The sequence below is a fragment of the Hypanus sabinus genome, chromosome 19 (assembly GCF_030144855.1).
Source record: "Hypanus sabinus isolate sHypSab1 chromosome 19, sHypSab1.hap1, whole genome shotgun sequence".
Lineage (NCBI taxonomy): Eukaryota > Metazoa > Chordata > Chondrichthyes > Myliobatiformes > Dasyatidae > Hypanus > Hypanus sabinus.
This window is the reverse complement of record NC_082724.1, coordinates 19,719,530-19,731,903: the sequence shown is the minus strand read 5'-3', so window position 1 is coordinate 19,731,903 and position 12,374 is coordinate 19,719,530. Positions and strand designations below refer to the sequence as shown.

The 12,374-nt window shown below is 38.7% G+C and overlaps 1 protein-coding gene across 1 annotated transcript in view; it reads left to right on the top strand.

Annotated features, from left to right (window-relative positions):
• wnk2 (WNK lysine deficient protein kinase 2) overlaps nt 1-12,374 on the top strand; it is a 174,251-nt gene that overhangs the window by 110,247 nt on the left and 51,630 nt on the right. The window contains exons 19-20 of the mRNA XM_059944123.1: nt 5,480-5,573; nt 6,242-6,339. Coding sequence (XP_059800106.1) covers nt 5,480-5,573; nt 6,242-6,339 — 192 coding nt within the window. The remainder of the gene's footprint in view (nt 1-5,479; nt 5,574-6,241; nt 6,340-12,374) is intronic.

Below are 12,374 nucleotides of genomic sequence, written 5' to 3'. Positions count from 1 at the left end.
GCTCTGCTGGGTCAAAGAATGGAGACTTCTTCAGTGGCCAACAGTGGAAGATGTGACAGTCTGTCAGTGTTGCTGTTGTGTATGGTACCTTTGAACTCTGTCATTAAGAGCCCCTAGGAAGACAAAGGGCCTCTAGGTCGATCTGTGCATAGCTATATTCTGCACTTGTCAGTGATCTTGAAGCAAGTGCAATTGGACATTCAGATCCATCTTTCATAGTGTGTGACAAAACAATACCAGTGCCATAGGGGGCATTCAGTCTGTTGGGCAGAGATGGGACATAAGGGTGAGCAGTTCATCTGATGTTATTAGTCTCTTTATTTCCTTGAATGCTCTTTCACATCTTTCTGGCCATTCCCACTTTGCTGCTGTTTGTAACAGTGCATTCAGTGGATGCAGCATTGTAGTAATATTTGGGAAAAACCAGTGGTAGTAATTTACAAGGCCCAAGTATGACCTGAGTTGTGACACATTTTTCTGGTTTGCAGCAGTGCTTCAGTCTTCTCTGATGACTTGCGTAAGCCATGCTTGTCAGTGACATATCCACAATATGAGATTTCATTCTTGGAAAAACTAACATTTCTCTCTTTTTGCATGTAAACCATACTTATTCAGCCTGGTAAACATTTTACCAAGGTTCTGGAGATGCTCTTCATCATTCTTGCCAGTCATGATGTCATCAAGGTAACATTGTGTCCCTGGATATCATGGAACACTTGGTCCATTGCTCTTTGCCAAATTGCTGGAGCTGATGCAATGCCAAAGACAAGATGGTTATACTGGAGCAGTCCCTTGTGAATGTTGATTGTGAGGAGTTTCCTGCTTGACTCCCCAATCTCCCACCTGCCAAAGATGAAAAAATGTATTCCATTCATGGCAGGGGATACTGCATAGGACCCAGCACAGGGTCGATGCTTATTTTGAAGGGTGCATTTGCGAACAGCTCTGGCCTTCCCTTGATCACTGGGACAATGGGTGTGGCTCAATCACTCCACTCAACCTTGGAGAGAATGCCAATCACCTCCAAGCTCTAAAGTTCAGCATCCACTTTAAGCATAGTGTGTAAGATGAACTTTATGAAATCTTGGTGTTGCTGCTTCATCCAGCTCAATTCTGGCTTTTATGCCTTTGAGTTTACCAATACCCTTCTCAAACACCTTCTCATTAGCAGCTGTGAGAGTCTCTGGTTAGTGCTACTATTTGGGCTGCAGTTGCTTGTTGATAACACATTGAGAGCTTTGACTATGTGTCAGTCTAGTTGGATTTTTCTCAACCATTCATGTCCAAAAAGAGCTGACCATCCACTTTTCAACACATAAAGCTCTAACTGCTGTGTTTTGCCTCTGTACATCACATTTACTTCCAGTTTGCCTTTGGGAGACACTTTTTTGCCTGTGTAGGTCTTTAGCATTACTGAGGTCTTCTAATGGTAGCTTAGAAAACAGTCTGTTGTAACTGCCCCAGAAATTACAGACAAAGATTATCCTGTATCCAGCTCCATTTTCAGTTTTACACCAAACACATCTGTTGTGATCTATATGATTTCACAATCGGCTTCAGTAATGATATGCAGTTCTAGGCATGGGAACTCACTCTGCTAGACTCTGTGTTGTCAGATTCAGTTTCACATTCAGTCACTGTGTATTTGTTTAGTTTTGTGGCTGGTTATTTTTCACTCGGTGGTTTTTCTCTTTGGTTGTTCTTTTCATCTGACTTGCACACAGTCTCTATGTGACCTTGTCTGTGACACTTCCTGCAAACTTTTTCTTTGAACCAACAGTCATTTGCATCTTAGGAGGATTTGCCACATTGATAACATTTTTGGCTTTTTGCACCATTCAAGGACATTTGTGCATTTCACATTCTAAACTCTTTTTCTTAAATTCTGACATGTCCTGTTCTGGTGTCTCCAATGATACTGCAATGGTCAATGCCTGTTCTAAGGTTAGATCTCTTTCTGACAGTAGGCTTTTTTGAGTGCTTTGATATGCATGTCACATACAAACCTGTCCCTTAATGCATCAGAAAGTCCATCTCCAAAGTTACAGTATTGGGGAAGTTGCACAGTTCTGCAGTGTATTCAGAAATGTTTTCATCCCTTGGTTCCTTTTGTGCCTCAAGTTTTCTGTCCAGTTAGAAAATGGTCAGCCCTTTCATTTCTTCTACCAAAGTGCATGGCCATACACTTCCCAGCTCTGTATCCATCTGCCATTATTTAGGATCATAGAGAGACAGAAGAAAGGAAATTATAGGCTCGTCAGTCTGACCTTAGTGGTTAGGATGATGTTGGAGTCCGTTGTTAAGGAAGAAGTCTCGGGGCATTTTGAGGCACATGATAAAATAGGCCGTAGTCAGCATGGTTTCCGCAAGGGAAAATCTTACCTGTCAAATCTTCTGGAATTCTTAGAAGAAATAACAAGCAGGAAGACAAAGGAGAATTGGTGGATGTTCTGCACTTGGATCAATTTTAAAATATTCTTAGTTGTATATAAGGCTCTGAATAATCTAGCTCCTCCTTATATTTTGGAGTATCTATCCCCTTACATCGCAAATTGTATTCTTAGATCTGCAATTATTGCTTTGCTTGGTGTTTTTAGATCTAACCATATGAGAACTAGTGATGCGGCTTTTGGCTCTTATGCACCAAAAATCTGGAATACTCTACTAACTGAGACATATCAGGATAGTACTGTGGAACATTTCAAAACACTTCTGAAGACCTACTAGTTTTAATTTGGCCTACTTGTAGCAATAATGCCTGTTTTTGATTATTATATTTATATAATTTGGTGTGTTTGATTATATTTATACTATATAATGTTTGTTAGGATTTTTAATTTTGTCTTGTATTTTTATGGCTATATTGATGTATCTTTACAATCTATGTAAAGCACTTTGAGCCTGCATCTTAATGTATGAAAGGTGCTATATAAATAGTTATTATTATTATTATTATTATTATTAAATAAATGTGAAATGTCAACAAAATGCTGGAAATACTCCAATTTAGACAGTCTATGTAAAGAGCTGATATTTTTCAGGTCAATAAGCTTGCATCTGAATTGAAATGGACTGTTTGACCTTGGCTTTCAGTATTTAATCAGCATAGATGCAAAAGACTCCATAATATCAATAACTAAAATCAAAGCCATTAAAGGGACATTGCCTACATTTATTTCTGAAGATATTTGTCAGTTAACTTTTCATAATAAATGTGGCAAATCCTTAAACCATTGGAAGTTAATTTTATAAATGGTTTGTGGAACATAAAGCCAGTAATTTTTAAGTAGAGTTAAGGAAAAATGCTAATTACATCACCCAGTATATCCCAGGGTTTCAAACCAATGAATTAATGGTACGTGCTGAGACTGTTGAAGTATAGGCACTCATTGATGTAAAAACATCAAATGAACAACTTGTATTTTATTGGTTTGAATTTTGTTCTGTGAACGGTGAGGTTATCAAAACTCAAACATTAGTAGAAGACAGTGACATCACGTAACAGAACACATACAGTATAATGTCAAATAAGGGTGCAGTCTAATCAACCTTGTTACTCCACAAGCTTTACTACCCCTGTGCTTGTTGAAGAATTTATAGAAGGTAAAAAATTTGCTTTAATTTTTCTTTACCTCCCTTTGGCCTAACAAAGTGTGGAGACAGTAGCTTCTGTGTGCATCAAGAGATGAGAGAAATCATAGATAGGATCTAGATGGACAGTATACACTTGGAGCAACAGGTTGTGGCACATTTTTGTTAGGCCACCCTCTGAGTCAGCCAATTACGATTTCTCAGTTGTTCATTCCACACCACTGCAGCATGGAAATCACTGTTTCATTGCTGTGGTGGACAGGGGCTTTAGCTGACTTTTTAAAAATATTGTTCTGAGTTATGTGCGAGTTTTTAGACTCCAGGGTCAAAAGCACTGTAACAAATTAACACTCAATGGATACCACGTGCACTTTTGCAAAAAATTACTTTAAGCACATTGTACCAATCATAATATTATATTCACTAAGAGTAATTACAATATGGTTACATAATCTGACAAGTGACTGTAATTTTTTGTTCAGTATCTCAACACAGAGTATGTTCAGTGGATAGTAAGCTTAAACTGGATGGATGTTAACTGATATATAGTCTGCAACAAGGTGGATTAATACAGATGAAGAAAAATAGTCATTATTTTAATAAAAATATGAAGTTAAGCCATTTTAAATCTCCATCTGTTAGTTTCAGAAGGGATGAGACTTGTAATATTTTATTTGATTTCAGGGTTTAAAAGACTTGAGTAATGGTTGTAACACACACAAAATGCTGGAGGAACTCAGCAGGTCAGACAGCATTTATGAAAATAAAGTAAACATTCAACGTTTTGGGCTGTGACCCTTCATAAGTATCAGTTCCCATTGCACTCTTTTAATAATGTTTTTATACCAGCTTGTATCCGAAGACTTGCATATTTAAGAATGCTACTTAGTGATATAGTATACAGCATAAATTTCATTCAAAAATGTGTACAGCATCTTTTTGCCATTGGATGGTAAAATGATGTCATATTTGTTGTTAAGCAGAACAATTGCTCTTCACCTCAAGTTGCTGTACATTTCAAAGAAGGAAGAAAGAATGCTAATTATTTATTATTAAGCATACCTGAACATAGAATATCATGCCTCTGGCTTTTTGACCTATTGGGTTATCTTTTTTCCCTCATGACTCAACAGTCTCTTCAATATTCCTATTTCCTATTCCCTTTTTAATCGTTTGTGTTCTTGTGTAACCATAGTTTGAGAAAGAAAGTGCTTTCTAATCACCTTCTAATGCAATTATTTTGCAACCATTCTGTTAATCTTATAAGTACATCCTCCTTGTATGTGTACTTCTCACTAATGGGATTGGTCTGTCACAATTTACCTTATTGTGTAATAATTTATGGAATTCCTTTGTAAGCATAAATGAAGGCACTTAGAGCATTTTGTGTTTTTCAGCTGGGTCTTGATATGTTGACCTTTATTTTATTTCTTGTAACCATGATAATCCTTTCCTTACAGAAACAAAGCTATAAAACATTTAGGAATATCATGGAACTTTAAAAAGCATAATATAAATTCAAACCTAATTATCAAATTTAATCAACTTGTCCTGAAACTTTTGTGGCAAAGCACCTGCAGAAAGCACTGATATCTGGCCACCTGGCTTGTGGAGAACCACTAGGCAGATGCAGAGTGTATATCAGCAAGTTCTGCCTTTCTACTGCCATGTCCTTCAGTGTATAAGTCAGATTTCTTGGTCTGCCCTGGCTTTGCCATTGTTCCAGGGGTAATGGTTAGTGAATTGAGGGGCCTGACAGTCTCCATCTAGCTCTTTAGTCTTAATTGGGGCTGCAGAGATTCATCGAAGTTTATCACTAATTTTAATATTTTTGTCTTTTATTTCAATATGATATTTAATTCATGATATAATTCTATATTTCATTCAGCAGAGTCATACGGTTGAGATGAAAGAGTCTACTCAAAGTTATGCTCAACCACAAACAACTGCGTTGCCCATGGGGACCTCAATAAACAGTCAAGGTATATTAAGAAAACATCATGACAAGCTTAACATACAAAATTATCAGCTTATAAACAAATTAAATAATCAAAGTTTAATCTCTTGATTTTGAATATATCATCTCAAATCTTGTGCTATAATATCAAGGGTTAATTAGGATAAATGTTGGAAATAGTAAAAACATTGTATCATTTGTACAAAAGTACATGCCAGTATGTTTAGAGGTGTGAGGAAATGTTAATACAAATAGAAAAAAAATGAAGGGTGATCAGATGCTTAGTGCAAAAGTTGTGTTGAAGAAGCTTTTGGAAAGAAAATTATTTTAAATTGTATTCTTAATATTTATTTGTGGTTTTCTGCATAATATTACATCATAATCGTGAAACAATCTTGCAATATCATCAGCATTCCATGCAAAGCAAAATATAGGCGATTAAGATTAAAGAGCAGGTTTGATTTCTAACAATGTGGCTATAACCATTATGAATTAGATGAACACAGTTGTCAGTGTAAAATTGAAACCATTTAGAAAGGACAAGCACAATTGGCTGCTCTCTTTCATTTGGAAAAGTTAAATGATCACATGCACTTACCAATCTAAATATACTGGGTTTATTATTTATACATTATCTTAATTTTGAAGTGATGAAGATGTCAGAAGCCTCATAATTCTATAAATGCATTTTAGTTACCAGTGCTGACATAACTGAGAAGGAAAGAAGTGATGCAATATTTGTGATGTCATCTTCAGTGGATCTTCTTCCAGTGGCAATAGACAAGTTTCAGGTATGCTTCGATGTTCTTTATGTTCCTCTATCAATTGTAATATTTCCATTTTTATTTGCATTTTCTGCTTTAGATACAAATTTTAGAAACAAGTATGTGTAATATCAGTATATACTTCTGTGTATTTGGCAATGTCAGTTTATTTCTGGCGGCTCTTGTTGCTATTATTTCACGCTTCCTCTAGTAATGAGTTCAATAATGCTCATTAATTTGCATCCTTAAATTATTTCTGGTATTGAATGGATTTTAATAACATGACTGTTTGAAGTGAAAAGGTTTTCACAATGAAGTATGTTCTTACCTTTGTGCTCAAAGCATACAGCTTGATTCAAATTCAACAAGTCTGGATGACCTATAAAACTGATCCAGGAAGCTTGTATGTTGTGTGTTCTGAATTGGTATTAGATGATAGCAATAAATTTAAGCTATTATGGGTACCTGAAACAAATTTTGGTACCAGTCACTAGCAGTTCTGAAAGGAAATGCCAACTTCTGCTAGTTGAGCAGAATCCTGAATGTAGATATGTTGTTCCACAATGAGTCTCTAGGTGAAATGGTCTTGTGAGACTCCCCAGTTTTCCACTAAGGGATTTTTTTTTTGGATCATTCAAGGTTATGGGATTCATAGTCTGTCAGCATTTAATATCCTTTCCCTCATTGAGAATATGGCAGTGAGCGGGCTTCTTGAATTGCTACAGTTGTTCAAGCGTGGGTATACCCACAATATTATTAGGAAGAAGTTTCCAGGATTTTGACTTGTCAACAGTGAAGTACAGTTGCAAGAAAAAAAAAATTCATGAACCCTTTGCAATTATCTGGTTTTCTGTACTAATTACTCATAAAACATTGTCTGATCTTCATCTAAGTCAGAATAAATAGACAAACACAATCTGTCTAAACTAATAACACACAATTATATTTTTTCATGCCTTTATTTAACACATTGTTTAATCATTCACAGTCCAGGCTAGAAAAAGCTTTGTATTTAATAACTGGTAGAACCTCCTTTAGCAGCAATAAACCTCCACCAAATGTTTCCTATAACTGCTGATCAGACTTGCACAGCAGCAAGGAGGAATTTTAGACTATTCCTCCATACAGGCTGATTCAGTCCATCAATATGGGGTACCGTGCATGAACAGCCCTCTTCAGGTCATGCTACAGTATTTTAATTGGGTTAAGGTCCGGGCGCTGAATTGGCCATTCCAAAACACAAATTTTCTTCTTGAATCATTCTGTTGTTGATCTACTCTTGTATCAGATCATTGCCTTGTTGTATCATCCAACTTCTATTCAGCTTCAGGTGACAGACCACTACCCTGACATTTTCCAGTAAAATGTCTTGATACAATTTTGAATTCATTGTTCCCTCAATGGTTGCAAGTTGTTCAGGCACAGAAGCAGCAAAGCAGCCCCAAACCATGATGCTCCTTCCACTAAGCTTCACAGTTGGAATGAGGGTTTTGGTGTGCAGTGCCTTTTTCCTCCAACCATAATAGTGTGCATTTCTGCCAGAAAGTTGAAATTTTGTCTCATCTGTCCACAGAACATTGTCCTAGAAGTGCTGTGGAACATTCAGATGGTGTTTTGCAAGCTTGATGTGCAGCAATATTTATTTATTTATTTATTTTTAGAGCAGTGGTGTCCGTCCATGAGTACTATTCTTGTTCAGTGTTTTTCTTAGAGTGAACACATGGACAGAGTCTTAGAAAGTTATAGAGTTTTCTGCATGTCTTTTGCTGTTACCCTTGGTTCCTTGACACCTCCTTCAGCATTGCATGTTGTGGTCTTAGTGTGATCTTTGCAGGACGCCCAGTCCTAGGGAGAGTAGCAACAGTACCAAGTTTTTTCCATTTGTAGACATTTTCTCTTGCTGTGGGCTGATGAACACTCATGTCTTTAGAAATGCTTTTGTAGCCTTTTCCAGCCTCGTGCAACTCTACTATTCTTCTGATGTCCTCTGAAAGCTGGTTTGATCAAGTCATGGTGCACATAAACAGATCTTTCTTGAGAAGAGCAGGCTCTGTCAGTAATTTGACTTTGTGTCCTTTTTTTATAGAGCAGGGCACCTCTACAACCCACACCTCCAATCTCATCTCATTGATTGGATTGCCTGACTCCAAATAGCTTTTGTAGGAGCATTACTCCAGAGCTTCACATGATTGTTTAAATGGTGTACTCAGAATTGATGAGTACAATTGTTTGTGTGTTATTAGTTGAAACAGATTGTGTTTGTCTATCATTGAGACATGGATGAAGATCAGACCACATTTTGAGTAATTAATGCAGAAAATGAGGTAATTGCAAAAGGTTCACTAATTTTTCTTTCAACTGTAACATAAATATTTACAAGTAGGGATGCTGTGTGGCTTGGAAGACAGTTTCTATGAGGTACTTTTTCCATGTTTTTGCTGTCCTTGTCATTCTAGCTGGTAGAGGTCATGGGCTGTCTTATGCATCTTGGTGATTTGCTGCAGTGTATTATGTAGATACAGGTGGCCCGTTTTTTGATCGTTTGCTTTATGACAGCTCGCTGTTACGAAAGACCTACATTAGTACCTGTTTTCACTAACTAAAGAGAATTTTCACTTCTACGAAAAAAGACGCCCGCTTTATACGTGTGTTTACCCCAAGAAAGACTACCGTGACCGTGAAGCCTTGTGTGGGCAGTTGTGCGCGCGTGCGTAGGTGTGTAAATGCCGATTTTTTTTTTTCTCTCTCCACATCTATTTTGGCTCGCTGTCTTCCTGATTTTGCTAAGTGAAACTACACCATACATACAATATTTCTATTTTATATAGGCTGTATATTTATCATATCATTCAAGCTTTTACTATATGTTCGTGTTATTTTAGGTTTTATGTGTTATTTGGTTTGATTTGGTAGGTTATTTTTTGGGTATGGGAACGCACAAAAATTTTTCCCATATAAATTAATGGTAATTGCTTCTTCGCTTTACGACATTTTGGCTTACAAACGGTTTGATAGGAATGATCTACCTTTGGATAGCAGGGACAACCTGTATTAGAAAATGCAGACACCATCATTGGTGCAGTGAACGAATGGTTGTAGCTGGGGTGCCTGTCAAGTGGGCTGCTGTGTTCTTGAGTGTTATTGAAGCTACATTCATCCAGACAAGTGGACAGCATTCCATCAGACTCCTAACTTGAGCCTTGTAGTTAATGGATAGGCTTTGGGGAGTTAAGAGATGAGTTGCTGTCTGGAGGACTCCTTTCTTCTGACTTGTTCTTGTAGGCACATTGCATATATGCCTATTCTAATTCAATTTCTCATCAATTAACCCTGTGGCTTTTAATTGTAGAGGATTCAATGATAGTAATACCATTGAATGTCAGGGGCAGATAACTGGATTTTCTCCTGTTTGATATTGTCATTGCCTGAATGTCAGGGATAGTTACTCTTCACCTCTGTAGTTCAGTTTTATTGTGTGTGTTTTGGCCAAGGCTGTAATGAAGCGAGAAGCTGAGTAACTTCTGCACAACCCAAAGTGAGCTTGTGTGTCCAGATTGTTGTTAAGCAAGAGAAATTTTTAATAACCCTAATATCACTTTGCTGATTATCAAGAGTAGACTTATGGGTGGAATTTGGTTGGGTTGGATTTACCATGCTTGTAGACAGGACATAACTTGGTAAAGTTCCACATTGTTGAATTGATGTAGTCTTGTGGCTCAATTGGAATAGCTTGGCTAGGAGCGTGGCAAGTCCCAGCGCATAAGCCAATATTGTTGCTGTAATGTTGTCTGGGCAAATAGCCTTGGCTGTATGTAAGGCCACACAGGTCCGACAACTGAATAAACCTGGTATGGGATTAGATACTCTATGTAACACATACAAAATGCTGGAGGAATTCAGCATGTCAGGCTGCATCCATAGAAGGAATAATGAGTCAACATTTATGGCTGAGACCCTTCATCAGGACTGGTCCAGAACATCAACTGTTTATTCCTTTCCATAGATACTGTCTGACCTGCTGTGCTCCTCCCATGTTCACATAATTTACTCTGGATTTACAGCATCTGCAAAATATTTTGTCTTTAGAGACCACACTTCTTTCATTTTTATCTTCTCAGTCCAAGAAATTGGGAAGGAAAATATTTTTAATTATTTTGTTCAAGTTTAATATTTCTTAAATAGCCTTTTAATGGATTAATGTTCAAAGTAAATTTATTATCAAAGTACATATAGTGGTATGCAAAAGTTTGGGCACCCCTGGTCAAAATGTTTGTTATTGTGAATAGTTAAGTGAGTAGAAGATGAACTGATCTCCAAAAGTCATAAAGTTAAAGCTGGGTGGCAGTGTGAAATGTCAGGAGGATGTTATGAGAATGCAGGATGACTTGGACAGGTTGGGTGAGTGGGCAAATGTATGGCAGATGCAGTTTAATATGGATAAATGTGAGGTTATTCACTTTGGTGGCAAGAACAGGAAGGCAGATTACTATCTAAATGAAGTTAGGAAAAGGGGAAGTACAACAAGATCTAGGTGTTCTTGTACATCAGTCAATGAAAGTAAGCATGCAGGTACAGCAGGCAGTGAAGAAAGCTAATGGCATGCTGGCTTTTATAACAAGAGGAATTGAGTATAGGAGTAAAGAGGTCCTTCTGCAGCTGTACAGGGCCCTGGTTAGACCCCACCTGGAGTATTGTGTGCAGTTTTGGTCTCCAAATTTGAGGAAGGATATTCTTGCTATTGAGGGAGTGCAGTGTAGGTTCACAAGATTAATTCCCGGAATGGCGGGACTGTCATATGTTGAAAGATTGGAGCGACTGGGCTTGTATACACTGGAATTTAGAAGGATGAGAGGGGGTCTGATTGAAACATATAAGATTATTAGGGGCAAACACGAGGAAATCTGCAGATGCTGGAAATTTAATCAACAACACACACAAAATGCTGGTGGAACACAGCAGGCCAGGCAGCATCTATAGGGAGAATCACTGTCAACGTTTCGGGCCGAGACCCTTTGTCAGGACTAACCGAAAGGAAAGATAGTAAGAGATTTGAAAGTAGTGGGGGGAGGGGGATATGCGAAATGATAGGAGAAGACCGGAGGGGGTGGGATGAAGCTAAGAGCTGGAAAGGTGATTGGCGAAAGTGATAGAGAGCTGGAGAAGGAAAAGGATCATGGGACGGGAGAAAAAGTGGGGGGGAGCACCAGAGGGAGATGGAGAACAAGCAAACAACTAAATATGTCAGGGATGGGGTAAGAAGGGGAGGAGGAGCATTAACGGAAGTTAGAGAAGTCAATGTTCATGCCATCAGGTTGGAGGCTACCCAGCCGTTTTGTAAGGTGTTGTTCCTCCAACCTGAGTTTGGATTCATTTTGACAAAAGAGGAGGCCATGGATAGACATATCAGAATGGGAATGGGAATGGGACGTGGAATTAAAATGTGTGTCCACTGGGAGATCCTGCTTTTTCTGGCAGACCGAGCATAGGTGTTCAGCGAAACGGTCTCCCAGTCTGCGTCGGGTCTCACCAATATATAAAAGGCCACACTGGAAGCACCGGATGCAGTGTACCACACCAGCCGACTCACGGGTGAAGTTTCGCCTCACCTGGAAGGACTGTCTGGGGCCCTGAATGGTGGTGAGGAAGTAAGTGTAAGAGCAGGTGTAGCACTTGTTCCGTTTACAAGGATAAGTGCCAGGAGAGAGATCGGTGGGAAGGGATGGGGGGGGGGGGGACGAGTGGACAAGGGAGTTGCTTAGGGAGCGATCCCTGTGAAAAGCAGAAAGGGGGGGGAGAGAAAAATGTGTTTGGTAGTGGGATCCCGTTGGAGGTGGCGGAAGTTACGGAGAATTATACGTTGGACCTGGAAGCTGGTGGGGTGGTAGGTAAGGACAAGGGGAACCCGATCCCGAGTGGGGTGGTGGGTGGATGGGGTGAGGGCAGATGTACAGGAAATGGGAGAGATGCGTTTGAGTCATGCCATCAGGTTGGAGGCTACCCAGCCGATATATTCATGCCATCAGGTTGGAGGCTACCCAGCTGGTATATTTATTAAGGGATTG